This window comes from Ranitomeya imitator, chromosome 3, assembly GCF_032444005.1.
Source record: "Ranitomeya imitator isolate aRanImi1 chromosome 3, aRanImi1.pri, whole genome shotgun sequence".
Lineage (NCBI taxonomy): Eukaryota > Metazoa > Chordata > Amphibia > Anura > Dendrobatidae > Ranitomeya > Ranitomeya imitator.
In genome coordinates this window covers 585,086,798-585,105,418 of record NC_091284.1, presented here as the reverse complement: position 1 = coordinate 585,105,418, position 18,621 = coordinate 585,086,798, and the positions used below count along the sequence as shown (strand labels likewise).

Here is an 18,621-nt window from a genome sequence, read left to right as displayed (position 1 = left end):
CAAGTCAAAATTGTCAAAATTGTTGAGAAGTACAAGTCAGAGTTGGATTATTATAATAATAATTTTTATATAGCGCCAACATATTCCGCAGCGCTTTACAGTTTAACAGTTTCAAACACAACAGTCATAAGTAACAACGTTAACAATACAATAATTAAAGCAAAATAAGATGACCATGCTCATGAGAGCTTACAATCTACAATGAGGTGGGGGAAATACAAAGTGCAGGTGTGTATTTACAATGATGTATTTACAATGACGGTCCAGCCATCTTCAGGGGTGGGGGATAGATGGACGTCGTGAATGGGCTATACACACACACAAACATGAATGACTTTGGTTAGTGAACGTGATAGGTCGCTCTGAACAAATGTGTTTTGAGGGAGCGCCTAAAATTGTAACAATATATCCCAATCTCTGATGATCCCCTGGAGCACCATCAAATCCATTATCATCAAATGGAAAGAACATGGTACCTCAACAAACCTGCCAAGAGAGGGCCGCCCACCAAAATTCTCAGCCCCGGCAAAGAGGGTATTAATTAGAGAGACAACACTGAGATCAAAGGTAACCCTGAAGGAGCTGCAGTTCCCAAGAAGAGTCTGGAGTATTTGTTCATAAGCTCACAATTAGCTGTACACTTCATACAGGTGGCCTTTATGGCAGAGTGGACTAAAAAGCCTTTACTCACACACAAAAGTTGTAAGCCTCGTTTTGAGTTTGCCAAAAGACATCCTCCAAATGTGTAGAGGAAGGTGCTGTGGTCAGATAAGACCAAAATTGAACTTTTTGGCCACCAAGGTAAACGTTATGTCTGGTGCCAAACCAATACAGCTCATCACCCCAAGAACACTATCCCCACAGTGAAAGATGGTGGTGGCAGCATCATGCCGGGGTGATATTTTTTGGCAGCAGAGACAGGAAAAATGGCCCAAGTTGAGGTGAAAATGGATGGTGCAAAATACAGTGATATTCTTAACCCATTACTTGCCAAATTAGTAATTTTCATTTTATGGATTTTTCAGAAAAGGGCGTCCCAATATGCAATTAAAAATGACAATGACATAATTTCCTATTTTGAAAACATTCATTTTACAAACACAACACAAAAAATTGGACCTAATTATAAAAAATATAAAATCTTAGTTGCTAGAAGCCAAATATTAGGCGTACCAAAAAAAGGACATTGGTAGATAATGGGTTAAGCATAACCTGTTTCAGTCTGTCAGTGATTTGAGATTGGGACAGAGGTTCACCTTCCAAGAAGACTATAACTAAATGGCTAAGGCAACACTCGATTGGTTTAAGAGGAAACATATAAAAGTTTTGGAGTGGCCTAGTCAAAGCTCAGACCTTAATCCAATTGAAAATCTGTGGTTATACTTGAAGATTGCTGTTCATCAGAGGATGCAATCTAATTTGAAGAAGCTGGTACAGTTTTGCCTCGAGGAATAGGCAAAAATCCCAGTGGCAAGTTTCTTTATTTTGTCCTATTTGTTGTTTGCTTCACAATTAAAAGAAAACAAAATGTTCACAGTTGTAGGCACGTTCTTTACATGAACTGATGCAAACCCTTAAAAAAACAGTTGATTTCCAGGTTGTGAATACTTTTGTAAACCACTCTAGATAGATGGATAGAAGCTTTCCATGCAAAAATGCAAAGCTCTGAAGATTACCACCAGAACATCTTATACACAAACCACAAAAAAGGGTGCAACACTCCAATACATGCTTGAGAAAAGCTCTGCCTTTTGAGACAGATAGAAATGCTTTATGGAAAACAAATGATTTGTGTGTCTTTGCATCCAGAGAGCTATAATGCACTTGCATAACGTGCAGGATGAGTTGTAGTTTTGGTGCCATTTTTTGACAGGTGGGGTCGAAGGACAATATTTTTTTTCAATTGATTATTATTTGTTTAATGCTTTGGAATAAAATCACACAAAATCACTCTCTATCTTCACATCTCCAAAGTTTGCAATACTTCACATCAGTGTAACTTGGAAATGATCTGCTTATGCCCTGGCTTTGCAGTGGACTGGCTGCTTGTCCTTCTGCTCCTGATCTAGTTTCTGTGGGCCACTGTCAGAACTGAGCCTGATCTTGGATTTATCACCTTCAGGAGGCCAGTAGAATTTCTGGATCATCTGACAAAAAAATGTCCTTTCTACAATGGAGAGTAGATGCAGATACTGAGTTTAGGTGGATTCTAGGAGCCAAAAAGCTCAATGGAGAGTAGATGCAGATATTGAGTTTAGATGGATTCTAGGAGCCAAAAAGCGAGAGCAGGACTGAGAAGCATTGTATGTATCATATGGGTGGCTAAAGAGTAAATGCTGAATGTTCCGGGCTGGGTAGGGTTGCTAAAAGGCTAATTTATGCTGGTTCTATGACTTTGTGGCCTATGGTGAGTGATTTATATACAGTGGAGGAAATAAGTATCTGATCCCTTGCTGATTTTGTAAGTTTACCCTCTAACAAAGACATGAACATTCTATAATTTTAAGGGTAGATTAATTTTAACATTGAGAGATAGAATATCAAAAATAAAATCCAGAAAATCATATTGTATAAATTATATAAATTTATTTGCATTTTGCAGTGAGAAAAAAGTATTTGATCCCTCTGGCAAACAAGACTTAATACTTGGTGGCAAAACCCTTGTTGTCAAGCACAGCAGTCAGGTATGTTTTGTAGTTGATGTTGAGGTTTGCGCACATGTCAGGAGGAATTTTGTTCCACTCATCTTTGCAGATCATCTCTCAGTCATTAAGATTTTTAGGCTGTCGCTTGGCAACTCGGAGCTTCAACTCCCTCCATATGTTTTCTATGGGATTAAGGTCTGGAGACTGGCTAAGCCACTCCATGACCTTAATGTGCTTCTTTTTCAGCCACTCCTTTGTTTCCTTGGCTGTATGTTTTGGGTAATTGTCTTGCTGGAAGACCCATTTTTAATGTCCTGGCAGAGAGAGGGAAGGAGGTTGTCACCCAGGATTTTACTGTACATGGCTCCATGCATTCTCCCATTGATGCAGTGAAGTAGTCATGTGCTTTTAGCAGAGAAACGCCCCCAAAACATAATGTTTCCACCTCCGTGATTGACCATGGAGACGGTGTTCTTTTGGTCATAAGCAGTATTTCTCTTCCTCCAAACACAGGGAGTTGAGTTAATGCCAAATAGCTCATTTTTGTCTCATCTGACCACAGCACCTTCTCCCTATCACTCACAGAATCATCCAGGTGTTAATTGGCAAACTTTAGACGGGCCTGCACATGTGCCTTCTTGAGCAAGGGAGCCTTGCAGGTATTGCATAAATGTAAACCTTTACGGCGTAATGTGGTACCAATGGTTTTCTTGGTGATTGTGGTCCCAGCTGACTTGAGATCATTAACATGTTCCCCAGTGTAGTTTTAGGCTCATCGCTCACCTTCCTCATGATCAAGGATACCCCACGAGGTGAGATTTTGCATGTTGCCCCAAATCGATGTCGATTGACAGTCATTTTGTATTTCTTCCATTTTCTTACTATTGCACCAACAGTTGTCTCCTTCTCACCCAGCATCGTACTTATGGCTTTGTGGCCCATTCCAGCTTTGTGCAGGTCTATGATCTTGTTCTTGATCCCTTATAAAGCTCTTTGGTCTTGCCCAAGTTGTAGAGGATAGAGTCGGACTGATTATTTGAGTCTGTGGACAGAAGTCTTTTATAAAGGTGACAGACAGCTGTCTTTAATGCATGTCATGAGTTGACTGGGAGCGTCTAACTGGTCTGTAGGAGCTAGAACTCTTAATGGTTGGTAGGGGATCAGATACTTATTTCTCACTGCAAAATGCAAAAAAAATTATTTTATTTATACAATGTGATTTGCTGTTTTTTATTTTTTTTATTTTTGATATTCTATCTCTCAATGATAAAATTAACCTACCCTTAAAATTATAGACTGTTCATATCTTTGTCAGTGGGCAAACTTACAAAATCAGCAAGCGATCAAATACTTATTTCCCCCACTGTATCCATGATGGTCCATGGTAGTTTAGAGGTTAAAGGATGGATGGATGGATAACCACACTTTTCTTCTATGGTGAAAATTACATAACAAGGCACCAATTCAAATGAACTTCACACCATGTAATACATGGAGTTGCATATGGTAGAAGTTTTCTCTTAGGCATAGTACAGCTGGATGCCCCCTACTGTGACATGTAAAAATGATGCTAAGAAATGAAAAGATAAAAGAAACATCATTGGTGGACTAAGCTGAGTAAAGTAATTTTGAAAACTATTCCACACCCTCCATGTGATTGATAGCTCAGTCATACAGTCTTGTGCAGGGGCGTGCTGAGCTGTCTGGACAGTGATTAACAGCTCAACCATCCAATATGAGTTTGGGAGGTGCTGAGCTCTCTTCAGGTGTTCCCTGTTCCAGTAATTACTTAGCTAGTTAACTGAGCTGTCTGGACCAGATATCTGCCAGTTGTAGCTTTCAGCTCTGTCTGGCTTGTTTCTCTGTGCCTTGTTCTCAGCATTCTGACACTTTGTTGTCGGATCCTGGACTTTACTATTGGCTATACGTTTGTATTACCTTCTTTGATCTGATCCGCTATCTTCCTGGTATTCTGACCTTGGATGGCCATTACCTGACTATGCCTTTGTTCCGTCCCTCTGTTTATGACTTAACCTCCTGACTATTGTTTTTGGACTCCTTGACTATTCCGACTTTCATCTTGTCCGTGATAAGTGACTAAGCGTCACACATTCATTATGGGCCAGAGTAGTGAATGGAGTTGATCAATGTAGACCTGGTTCCCACTCGTTTTCAGGCAACTCGGACTTTCAGTTATTACAAAATGCTAAGCTAGGCAGGTCCAAGCTGTGGTTAACTTCCCATACCTGTACTGATCTAACAGATGAGCACATAGAATTTCTGCTGCCTGAAGCAAAGCAAATGGTGAAATGTGACTCCTCCATTTTGCTCCCACCCAATATACCCCAACTCCAAAAAAAGGAAGAAAATGTGCCATATCTTAAAGCTATAGCAAAGAGGAAAAAATAAAAATGTCTTTTGTTATGGATCTTTTTCACCATTCATCACTTAACGTAGGTGATAAATGTTATATTAGTAGAGAAGAAAAGCAGTTCCATGCTGACTTAACATTTGGAGGAAATTTAAGAATGGTGTAGATGTCATCAAAAGGTTTGCACTCTCCATTGACATACTGTACATGGGAAATATGGAAACAGCTGTATTCAATAATTGATTAAAAATTTAAAGAGGTTCCAATCCATTCCTTCCCTTGCCTCATCCACTTGCTCGGTCAAAGAAAATAATAAAAAAAGAGACTTAATAAACGCCATAAAAATGTGTATTAACATTATACTGGATTCAGGGTTGCCAACTTGATTTATTTTTTTCTGGTTAACTTATGAAAAAATTATGGACAGCAAACATATTGACAATCAAATATCTAAACCAATGTCCAACCAGACCGTTTGCCTCTTCTGTACAATATCTACCATCCATACATCTATACAGTTTATAGTGGGATTTTTTTCCCTGCTGCCAGTAACTTCATGGCGGTTTGTCCTTTTTAACCATTTAGAACAGCACTATTTCTCAATTAATCATTAGTTTGAACTTTGTTTCCAAGTTTGCCTTAACTTTAACATTATTGTTAGTGACTGAAAAGTATCTTTTATTTAATTTTAATGTCTGCCCAATATAATGTTTCATGGTCTTCACATAAGTAAAAGAATGCCACAATCATTTGCTTTTCATTATTACCCATAACACATTAATCCGTTCATTAATACATGGTAGTCATTCTTGCCCCAGTGCTTCGCCTCCAGCAAAATGTACTTTGCCCCTCAGTACGGATCACTCCTGAGAAAAGAAAACCATGTTTTACAAGGACCTGTTGTTTTTGTAGCGTCCTTGTAATGTAATTAGGCCTTCAGACCACCAGAACTTTTAACACAGCTCTCCGCGGATCCCAACGCACTACTTTTTGGATATGTCTGGATTTCAGATTATTGCATTCATATTTTGTGTTTGTGGCACCGGAGCCGTAATTGGTGCAGTGGTTTCAAACGAATGGAGAGTGACCAGCCGAGCCAGCTCTGTCATTACGGCCACTTGGGTGTTCCAGGGCTTGTGGATGAACTGTGCAGGGAATGCTCTGGGCTCATATCACTGTCGCCCACACTTAACCATTTTCCGTGTAGAAGGTAAGCAGGGCTCCTTTTTATTTAGTTTTTCCTTTATTTTCTGTTTTCTAAGGAAACTTTTGTGTGAAATATGAGTGATGACGCTATACTGTGTAGTTTTAGTGGATATTTGTAAAAGAAAAGATATGGCTACATATATTAATACATATTTCTTGTAAAAGCTATAAAAAACATTGTTGTAATAATATTCACTCAAGTAATACATACGAACTAAGATGATATGGTAACGATGCTCACATATTTTATGGTTCCTGGTTTACAACAAGGATATGTTCAATATGTTGGTTGTACCTAGCCAGTATGGGAACAAGTGATGGAAAAATGGGGCACTTTGTGTAACTGTTCAGCATCCACAACCAGACAAATAAAGGGGATTTTATCAAGTCTTCCGACAGTTTTTTTTTTTTAAATATTGCAAAATTGTGCCATGTGCCATTTTTGTTGCGTGACTTCTTGTAATTTTACACTTTTCTAGCCACTCTTATAAAGTACATATGACCAGCCATAAACATTCAGACAGATTTCTGATCAGCAGCTTTATTTTTTTTAAATTGTAATTTTTATTGAAAATTATTCAAATTTTACAGGAAAAGAAAAAAATAATTAGGCATTTTAGATTTTTCACTATCATTTATAGGTTAACAACCAATCTTATACTATAGTAATAGTTAAACGTTTTCAAGTAGATAAAGAGTAAAATTTTACAAACAAACAGACTCAGACAAAAGGAAAGGGGGAAAATGATGTGGAATGTTACGACCTAGTTATAGCCATCTCATAGAGATCATACATTGAACATGGGCCAAAAGGAATCCCAAGGAGACCAGCAGCTTTTTAAAATATGAAAAAACAAGTTACATTAAAGACAAACTCACTCCAGGATGGAGGTGGCCTAAAATGTATAGTGACATTTCTAGACAGAAGTGTAATGAGGCAAAGTGATCAAACATTATGTAACAGCTTTGTAAATTTGGCGCAGCTACAAGCATAACTGACTTCAAAAATTCCGCTCCAGATAAATTCTCCCCATAAAATGTAACATTTCTCTGTCTATCAGAGAATGCCAATTACTAGAAAAACTGAAATTGTTGGGGATAAAAATAGCGCCAGGAAACTTCCAGATTTGTTTTGTGATCAGGTTCCCTTCTGTATTTTGTTGCTCTAGCTTGTGAGAAAATAAGAATGTGAATAATTCCTAATATTATGTGTAGTAAATTCTCTGGCTTATCAGGAAATAAAACTTATTCCTTATAAATACATGGCAACTAAGGCAATGTATAGGCATGTCTCACCGTCGTGATTCTAAATAATGTATCCCCTTGGCAACATGCATTGATATGGAGCTACCTCCAACCGGTTCCAACAACTTGCACATACATGTACTTGCATCACTGCTAAAGGATGTCTGCTGGATATTAATGGGAATGTGTCATCATAAAATTGCATATTGCTTCAATCAGAATTTTGTGTTGCATGAATTAAAAAATAAATAAAAATGTATATACAGTGGTATGTAAAAGTTTGGGCACTCCTGGTCAAAATGACTGTTATTGTGAACAGTTAGAGGGAACCAGTCAGATCCCCCATGTCCCCAGACCCACCAGAAGTTATGTTTACATGGCTAAATACCCTGCCTAACAGTTCATATGTTACATTATACACATAAACAGATCTTTAGAAAAGTATTTCTTAAGTCCTCCTATGTTATATGCATGAGGCCTTTGACTAGTCGATGAGGCGTTAATGTCCCAAAACCAGTCGGCATGTGGGTGTAATGACATGACTTACACCTGCATTATCACTAGCACTATATATACAGTACAGACCAAAAGTTTGGACACACCTTCTCATTTAAAGATTTCTCTGTATTTTCATGACTATGAAAATTGTACATTCACACTGAAGGCATCAAAACTATGAATTAACACTTAACAAAAAAGTGTGAAACAACTGAAATTATGTCTTATATTCTAGGTTCTTCAAAGTACCCACCTTTTGCATTGATTACTGCTTTGCACACTCTTGGCATTCTCTTGATGAGCTTCAAGAGGTAGTCACTGAGAATGGTCTTCCAACAATCTTGAAGGAGTTCCCAGAGATGCTTAGCACTTGTTGGCCCTTTTGTCTTCACTCTGCGGTCCAGCTCACCTCAAACCATCTCGATTGGGTTCAGGTCTGGTGACTGTGGAGGCCAGGTCATTTGGCGCAGCACCCCATCACTCTCCTTCTTGGTAAAATAGCCCTTACATAGCCTGGAGGTGTGTTTGGGGTCATTGTCCTGTTGAAAAATAAATGATGGTCCAAAGCAAACCGGATGGAATAGCATGCCACTGCAAGATGCTGTGGTAGCCATGTTGGTTCAGTATGCCTTCAATTTTGAATAAATCCCCCACAGTGTCACCAGCAAAGCACTCACACACCATCACACCTCCTCCTACATGCTTCATGGTGGGAACCAGGGATGTAGAGTCCATCCGTTCATCTTTTCTGCGTCGCACAAAGTCACGGTGGTTGGAACCAAAGATCTCAAATTTTGACTCATCAGACCAAAGCACAGATTTCCACTGGTCTAATGTCCATTCTTTGTGTTCTTTAGCCCAAACAAGTCTCTTCTGCTTGTTGCTTGTCCTTAGCAGTGGTTTCCTAGCAGCTATTTTACCATGAAGGCCTGCTGCACAAAGTCTCCTCTTAACAGTTGTTGTAGAGATGTGCCTGCTGCTAGAACTCTGTGTGGCATTGACCTGGTCTCTAATCTGAACTGCTGTTAACCTGCGATTTTCTGAGGCTGGTGACTCGGATAAACTTATCCTCAGAAGCAGAGGTGACTCTTGGTTTTCCTTTCCTGGGGTGGTCCTCATTTGAGCCAGTTTCTTTGTAGCGGTTGATGGTTTTTACCACTGCACTTGGGGACACTTTCAAAGTTTTCCCAATTTTTCGGACTGACTGACCTTAATTTCTTAAAGTAATGACCACTCGTTTTTCTTTACTTCAGTAGGACTATCAGCTGTGTATCCACCAGACTTCTGCACAACAAAACTGATGGTCCCAACCCTATTTATAAGGCAAGAAATCCCACTTAAACCTGACAGGGCACACCTGTGAAGTGAAAACCATGACTACCTCTTGAAGCTCATCAAGAGAATGCCAAGAGTGTGCAAAGCAGTCATCAAAGCAAAAGGTGGCTACTTTGAAGAACCTAGAATATAAGACCTAATTGAAGTTGTTTCACACTTTGTTGTTAAGTATATAATTCCACATGTGTAAATTCATAGTTTTGATGCTTTCAGTGTAAATGTACAATTTTCATAGTCATTGAAAATACAGAAAAATCTTTAAATGAGAAGGTGTGTCCAAACTTTTGGTCTGTGCTGTATAGATAAATATATATGTACACTGCTCAAAAAATAAAGGGAACACTAAAATACCAAATCCTAGATATCTCTGAATGAAATATTCCAGTTGCAAGTTTTTATTCATTGCATAGTGGAATGTGTTCAGAACAATAAAACATAACAATTATCAATGTAAATCAAATTGAATATCCCATGGAGGTCTGGATTTGGAATGATATTCAAAATCAAAGTGGAAAATCAAATTACAAGCTGATCCAACTTAAGTGGAAAAGTCTCATGACAAGGAAAAGATGCTCAGTATTGTGTGTGGCATCCACGTGCCTGTATGACCTCCCCACTGTACAACGCCTGGGCATGCTCCTGATGAGGTGGCAGATGGTCTCCTGAGGGATCTCCTCCCAGACCTGGACTAAAGCTTCTGCCAACTCCTGGACAGTCTGTGGTGGTGCAATGTGACGTTGGTGGATGGAGCGAGACATGATGTCCCAGGTGTGCTCAATCAGATTCAGGTCTGGGAACGGGTGGGCCAGCCCATAGCTTCAATGCCTTCATCTTGCAGGAGCTACTGACACACTCCAGCCACATGAGGTCTGGCATTGTCCTGCATTAGGAGGAACCCAGGGCCAACCGCACCAGCATATGGTCTCACAAGGGGTCTGAGGATCTCATCTTGGAACTTAATGGCAGTCAGGCTACCTCTGGCAAGCACATGGAGGGCTGTGCGGCTCTCCAAAGAAATGCCACCCCACACCACTGCTGTCCCACTGCCAAATCGGTCATGCTGAAGGATGTTGCAGGCAGCAGATCATTCTCCACGGCATCTCCAGACTCTGTCACATCTGTCACATGTGCTCAGTGTGAACCTGCTTTCATCTGTGAAGAGCACAGGGAGCCAGTGGCGAATTTGCCAATCCTGGTGTTCTGTGGCAAATGCCAAGAGTCCTGCACGGTGTTGGGCTGTGAGCACAACCCCCATCTGTGGACGTCGGGCACTCAGACCATCCTCATGGAGTCAGTTTCTAACCGTTTGTGCAGACACATGCTCATTTGTGGCCTGCTGGAGGTCATTTTGCAGGCCTCTGGCAGTTCCCCTCCTGTTCCTCCTTGCACAAAGGCGGAGGTAGGGGTCCTGCTGCTGGGTTGTTGCCCTCCTACGGCCCCCTCCACGTCTTGTGGTGTACTGGCCTGTCTCCTGGTAGCGCATCCAGCCCCTGGATACTACGCTGACAGACACAGCAAACTTTCTTGCCACAGCTCGCATTGATGTGCCATTGTGGATGAGCTACACTACTTGAGCCACTGGTGTGGGTTGTAGAGTCCGTCTCATGCTACCAAGTGTGTGAAAGCACAACCAACATTCAAACGTGTATATATATACACACAGCTCTGGCAAAAATTAAGAGACCACTGCAAAATTAACATTTTTTCAGATTTTTCTCTTTATAGGTATATTTTTTAGTAAAATGCCAATTGTTATTTTATTATAACAATTATAAACTTCTGACAACATGTCTCCAAATTTCCAAGCAATAAATGTATTTTTTTTCTGGAAAGGAGAAATGGTCAAAATTAAATAAAAAAACAGTGTTTCAGGCCTCAAATAATGCAAAGAAAACAAGTTCTTAATCATTTAGAAACAACAATAATAATGTTTTAAGGAAGAGTTCAGAAATCAATATTTTGTGGAATAACCATGATTTTTAATTACAGCGTTCATGCGTCTTGGCATGCTTTCCACCAGTCTTTCACACTGCTCCTGGCGCAAAAATGTAAGCAGTTCTTCTTTGTTTGATGGCTTGACTATCAATCATCCTCTTGATTACAATGGTTTTCAATGGGGTTCAGGTCTGGAGATTGGGCTGCTCATGACAGGGTTTTGATGTGGTGGTCTCTTAATTTTTGCCAGACCTATATACACATATATAAACATTTTGGCAGTATTTTTTTCCCATTTCCAAATCTATACTAAAAATTTAAATTAGACAATTTAACACTGGCCACAGTGGCTGTTCTAGACTTTTACTTCCTGTTGTTTCTGGAAATTCACAACACTAACACTCTATTTTTTGCATTCAAGCTGTGTGTGTGCAAAGGTAATTGTGAAGATATGGAGAGCAGGGTCAGGTGTGACATTAACTGCTGTGAATGATTGATGCTGTGTTATCAACTGTGCATAGGGGTGGTTCCTATCATTATAACCCTGCCTCTGAAGATAATGTGCCTGCTGAAAACTCATTATGAAATTATAAGAAATATGAAGCTGAAATAGCCCCAATGACCAGTGTGAAAATTACAATTATTTTTAATTTTTTTAATACTTTCATGACATGTTACTCAAGAGCATGTCGCAGGTCAGGTCCCCGAGTATGGAATGTGCTCAGGAAAAATTATTAAGAAAACATTGTGTGTGTGTATATATATATATATATATATATATATATATATATATATATATACATTCTACTGTTTATAGGGGAGCTGTGGACCCTTTATACCGTGTATGGAGGAGCTGTGGACCCTTTATACCGTGTATGGAGGAGCTGTGGCCCCTTTATACTGTGCATGGAGGAGCTGTGGACCCTTTATCCGGTGTATAGGGGAGCAGTGGGCCCACTATACTTTGTACAGGGGAGCTGTGACTCCATTATACTGTGTGTAGGGGAACTGTGGAGACATCATAATGTATTTTTCTTTTAAGACAAAGTATGTTAACATATGAGTTGTTTTTTCTAAACTAAAACCTCAGTATTCACGTTAAATTGCTGTGTGGGCACTTTGAGATAAGAGTGAGTTTTTGGTTGCAGTTTGTGCAATCCATCTCTAAATGGTTCACCATCACTGCTCTACAGCTTGGGAGGTCATGAGCATTTTTCATACCCTGTATTTTTTAATATTGCTTCTAACCTCCAGGATTCCTGCAAGCCTGTAGGGCACTCATGATTTCAGCCATATGCTTGGGATTCTTCGGGACACTGTTTGCTTTTGTTGGCATGAAATGTACAAGGATAGGAGGTGCCGACCAAATGAAAGCTAAAGTCGCCTGTTTGTCTGGAATACTATTCATACTATCAGGTAATGACGTTTGTAGTTCGAAGACTATATGAATCCTGAGGTTATTTCTCTATAGATACTAAGCATTGGAAACAGGCATTGATATGATGATGACATGTTTACATAACCTTCCCAGCAAAACTATATACCTATGTACCTATACAATATGCCACAAAAGTATATGGACACCACTACAGATTATTGAGGAGGAGGAGCAACAGCCACATCCATTGCAAACAAATACACAAAATCACACATACAGCCATGACTATAATCGTGACAATTTCAGAAAATTTCACCTTTAACAAATACATTTTTATGATGATCTGTCCTAATAAACTCCAACTCTAATTACTGTATAGTATAAGTATCTAGGAGTAACAAGCTCACAAACCATGCAAATTCACAGTGCTGAAAGACGCACATAAAAATTACCAAAAAATGCACAGCTCCTGCTGTTGACGGTCTCATAAATTTAATCCCACTTACACCTTTTAGGATTAATTTTTAAAGAAGATAACGCTGTTTAAAGGGAAGGCACACCTTCAAATATGTTCTAACATATGAATGAGAGTATCAACAGTTGCCCCTGGTTAGAGTCTGTGATGTATCCACAATATGCTCTAGGAAATGGAAAAAGAATAAAGTATTATAATAAATTACAGATGCCATGGTGCTAAATACAGATTCACAGCCCCTTATTTCTTGGGATCAGTGGGAGTCTTGGTTTATGGGACCACAACGATACAATACTGCTCATTGTTATATCTGAAGATAATTTAAAATTATTCAATTTAACTACGGTATATTAAATGAAAATCTAAAATCGTGCAAACATTTTTCTCTTTCTGTTTCTCAACCAATAAGAATTTAGATTTGTTATTGGATGATGTTAGGAAAATAGTCAATAAATGTTTGCTATCTGTATGGGTAGTGAAGGTCAGGTAGCACAAGCCATATATGCCAAAAGTAGCTATGCAGAGATGACACCACCAGGGCTCAGAAATTCAATGTATTTTTTAAACACTAATTTTCCTTGTAGACAAGAAGTAGCAGTAGGAAAGAACACTTACCATTATAATAGAATAGGATGTTGCTGTGTATATGACCATAAAACCTAAGAGAATACATTATATGTGAAATTAAGTCTAATTACAATGAACTTTTAATCAGCAGCTTGGCATATGCTAATGAGTTAGGATTAATTTTGCCAGGATATCATTGCAGAATTCAATATTTTATCGGATATCACTGTGACCAATGTTATACTATGGGGCAGTGCTGAGATGTGTTTTTTTTTCTCATGCTGATTCGACATGAGAAAAAAAATTGCAGCATGCTCTGAGTGGCTCCGAAAGTCAGACCATGTGCACGTATACAAGTCAGTGGTTACGTTTATAACATTGGACTGTACTCGAATGTCATCCAAGTGCAGTCTGATTTACGCATACACAGACAATGAAGAAGATGGAGAAATTAAGTTCTCCATCTTCACTGCATCTGTGCTCTCGAATGAGAGAATAGGATCACAGTAAACTGACACTTTGATAAAACTTAGGCAGAGTTTAAGCCGAGTGTCATTTACATAATCAATCTCATTCTCTTGCATGAATGTCACGCACTGATTAGACAGCGGATGGCGAAACGGATGTAAAGGGAGGCACTGGCACTACACTGGCTCCCTAGCATCCCAAGATGGGTTCTTTCACCCCATGCGGCGATCACGTTCCTATCCTATCTTTCCCTAAGCACAGCCCCAGCTGGCTAGTGCATGGGGCAGCAGGAACACTAGTTCTGCTCTCAGATAAAGGCACTAAAGGGAAACAGACAAGGGTAAAAGGAACAGCACTCAACATGCTCCCATGCTACTTAAAAGTATAAAGTAAGGCTAAGGCAAAACAAAAGGGAGATGTAGGAAAGGAAGACACCAAACAAACTTCTATATAGCATCTCCAGAGACAACTCCTAGATGACTTCTCTATCCTCAGCTCACACCTCCAAGCAGAGACCAAAATTAAGCAAGCTATCACTGGCAACTACCTGCACAGCTAACTGGAAAGCAAAGTACATCCAACCAGTGCAGGTGTGCATGTAGCCAAACGCTACGATCGTCTGACCCTTGAAATAGAGGAGACCACTCTCTGCCATGGTACCCATGTAACAATGAAAGAATCATTGCTCATGTGACACCGGCCTTAGGGAGATGATATCCTTGTGGACTAGTCCTGGCTCATTTGCATATTCTGACCTACAGATTAAAAAGACTTTATAAGAATTCAGCTATAATCTGGGATAAATTATGTTATGGTGGGAATTTGGGATAGTGAGGTGACTTGACAAGTTCCCTTTCAACACAAATATGTTCATGAGGCCAAGTTCATATGACCATTGTTATTCAATGGGGCAGGGCAGATGAACTATTTTTTTCATTGACTGAACCCGTGTTTGAAAAAAAATCACATCATGCTCTAGTTTCATCCCTGTGTCAGATGAGAATCACCCATTCAAGTGTATGTGTTCCCAAAAAAAATCATATGCCGTATGGTGTCATAGTGTAGCATCTGATTTTTTTATGGATTTATTGCAATTCTGAAAATAGTAAACTGTAAATTTTCTTGTAAATAGCTGCTGTAAAAAACATATTGCATATGAACTGCATATGGATGACAAGTGACAGAAAAATAGTCCGCGTTTTCTGGATGAAACTCTGACAATTTTTTATATGTTCATGTGAATTTAGCCTTAATATGTTTGCCTTGTGATGTTTTTAGGTATCAGCTCCCTGGCTGGTTGCTCCCTTTATGCACATAAAACTACAGTGGAATTTTTTGACCCTACACATGTAACAGCAAAGTAAGTTTTCTTTAATCATAACATCTGTTACAAATGTATAATTCTCATGTATAACAGGAGCCAGTTTGAGACTCAGCAGATTATAGCATGGCTGGGACAAGGGGTAGTCACCTGCCTAGGGGGCTACATCCTGCCTCCCTGAGGGGGGCGCACATTGATGGAAAAATAAAACAACTGTATTTTTATTTTGCGGACTATAGTACAGCTGTAGCTGTGGGGGGTGAAGCGGCAGGATCACAGAAGATAGGAGCCTGCTCCTGCAGGCTAACACTTGTACTCACTATTAATGAACATGAATAATCACTGCTCCCAACACCCATAATCCCGTCCACCTCTCTGTAGTGGACTCAGCACGGAGAGTTGGGCGGGACTATGGGAGTGGGGAGCAGTGAATATTCATTAACTTTCACCCCTTAACCCCCAAGGGTGGTTTGCACGTTAATGAACGGGCCAATTTTTACAATTCTGACCACTGTCCCTTTATGAGGTTATAACTCTGGAACGCTTGCATGGATCCCGGTGATTCTGACTCTGTTTTCTCGTGACATATTGTACTTCATGTTAGTAGTAAAATTGCTTGCATTTATTTGTGAAAAAAAATGGAAAGTTGTCAAAAATTTTGAAAATTTCACAATTTTCCAACTTTGAATTTTTATGTCCTTAAATCACAGAGATATGTCACACATAATACTTAATAAGTAACATAACCCACATGTCTACTTTACATCAGCACAATTTTGGAACCAAAATTTTTTTTGTTAGGGAGCTATAAGGGTTAAAAGTTGACCAGCAATTTGTCATTTTTACAACACCATTTTTTTAGGGACCACATCACATTTGAAGTCACTTTGAGGGGTCTATATGATAGAAAATAACCAAGGGTGACACCATTCTAAAAACTGTACCCCTCAAGGTGCTCAAAATCACTTTCAAAAAGGTTATTAACCCTTCAGGTATTTCACAGGAATTTTTGGAATGTTTTAAAAAAAAAAAATGAATAACTTTTTTCACAAAAAATTTATATCAGATCCAATTTGTTTTATTTTACCAAGGGTAACAGGAGAAATTGGACCCCAAACGTTGTTGTACAATTTGTCCTGAGTATGCTGATACCCCATATGTGGGGGTAAACCACTGTTTGGGCGCATGGCAGAGCTCGGAAGGGAAGGAGCACCGTTTTACTTTTTCAACGCAGAATTGGATGGAATTGAGATCGGACGTCATGTTGCGTTTGCAGAGCCCCTGGTGTGCCTAAACAGTGGCAACCTCCCAATTCTAACTCCAACCCTAATCCCAACCCTAACCACACCCCTAACACCAACACACCCCTAACCCTAAACCCAACCCTAACCATAACCCTAACCAGACCCCTAACCTGAACATGACTCTAACCCTAATCCCAACCCTAACCACACCCCTAACTCCAACACACCCCTAACCCTAATCCCAATCATAACTCTAACGAAACCCCTAACCTTGACACACCCCTAACCGTAATCCCAACTGTAAATGTAATCCAAACCCTAACTCTAACTTTAGCCCCAACCCTAACTTTAGCCTCAACCCTAACTTTAACCCTAACCCTAATGGGAAAATAGAAAGAAATACATTTTTTCATTTTATTATTGTTCCCTAACTAAGGCGGTGATAATAGGGGGTTTGATTTACTATTTATAGCTGGTTTTTACACACAAAAACATGCTTTTTATTGCAAAAAATAGTTTTAGCGTTACCACATTTTGAGAGCTATAATTTTTCCATATTTTGGTTCACAGAGTCATGTGAGGTCTTGTGTTTTGCGGGACGAGTTGACATTTTTATTGGTACCATTTTTGGGCACATGACATTTTTTTTATCACTTTTTATTCCGATTTTTGTTAGGCAGAATGAACTAACACCAGCAATTCATTAATTTTTTTTTGAGGGGTGGAGGGTTGGCGTTTATACCGTTCTGCATTTGGTAAAATTGATAAAGCAGTTTTATTGTTTGGGTCAGTACGATTACAGCGATGCCTCATTTATATCATTTTTTTTATGTTTGGGCGCTTTTATACAATAAAAACTATTTTATAGAAAAAATAATTATTTTTGAATCGCTTTATTCTGAGAGTTATAACTTTTTTATTTTTTCGCTGATGGAGCTGTATGTTGGCTCGTTTTTTGAGGGATAAGATGATGTTTTCAGCGGTACCATGGTTATTTATATCCGTCTTTTTGATTGCGTGTTATTCCGCTTTTTGTTCGGTGGTATGCTGATAAAGCATTGTTTTTTGCCTCGTTTTTTATTTATTTTATTAACGGTGTTCACTGAAGGGGTTAACTAGTGGAACAGTTTTATAGATCAGGTCATTATGGACACAGCGATACTAAACATGTGTACTTTTATTGTTTTGTTTTTTTATTTACATAAAGAAATGTATTTATTGGAACAATATTTTTTTCTTTATTTAGGATATTTTTTTAAGACATGTTAATATTTTTTTTATTAACTTTTTACTTTGTCCTAGGGTGGGACATCATTGTATAGTGTCAGATCGCTATAAAGCTCTCAGCAGGCGCTTGCAAGCCACCTCCCTGCAGGACCCAGAAGGACCCCCACGGCCATCTTGGATCCGGGGTCTGAAGCTAGGAGGATGGAGGAGACGCTCGGAACAACGCAATCCCATCACGTTGTTCCGTGGGTCTCAGGAAAACATGCAGGGTGCCCCCTCCCTGTATGAAGCTTCCCTATGCCACTGGAATGCTGTGATCATGTTTGATCGTAGTGTTCCAGGGGTTAAAGTGCCGGGAGCGGTACTCCGACAGCTCTTTGGTCTTCACCATAGTGGAGTTTGGAGTGTGACTATTTGTGGTTGTGGGCAGGTGTCTTTTATACTGATAACAAGTTCAAACAGGTGCCATTGCTACAGGTAATGAGTGGAGGACAGAGGAGCTTCTTAAAAAAGAAGTTACAGGTCTGTGAGAGCGAGAAATCTTGCATGTTTTTAGGTGACCAAATACTTATTTTCCACCATAATTTGCAAAATAAATATTGCTAAATCAGGCAAGGTGATTTTCTGGATTTGTTTTCTCATTTTGACTCAAATAGTTGTGGTCTACCTATGATGTCAATCACAGGCCTCTCTCATTTTTTTAAGT

At 39.3% G+C, this 18,621-nt stretch overlaps 1 protein-coding gene across 1 annotated transcript in view; it reads left to right on the top strand.

The window, feature by feature from the left end:
• The first annotated feature begins 6,012 nt into the window (after positions 1–6,012).
• The window catches only part of CLDN10 (claudin 10), a 61,245-nt gene continuing 48,636 nt past the window's right edge, over positions 6,013–18,621 (top strand). The window contains exons 1-3 of the mRNA XM_069758041.1: positions 6,013–6,226; positions 12,490–12,651; positions 15,402–15,483. Coding sequence (XP_069614142.1) covers positions 6,013–6,226; positions 12,490–12,651; positions 15,402–15,483 — 458 coding nt within the window. The remainder of the gene's footprint in view (positions 6,227–12,489; positions 12,652–15,401; positions 15,484–18,621) is intronic.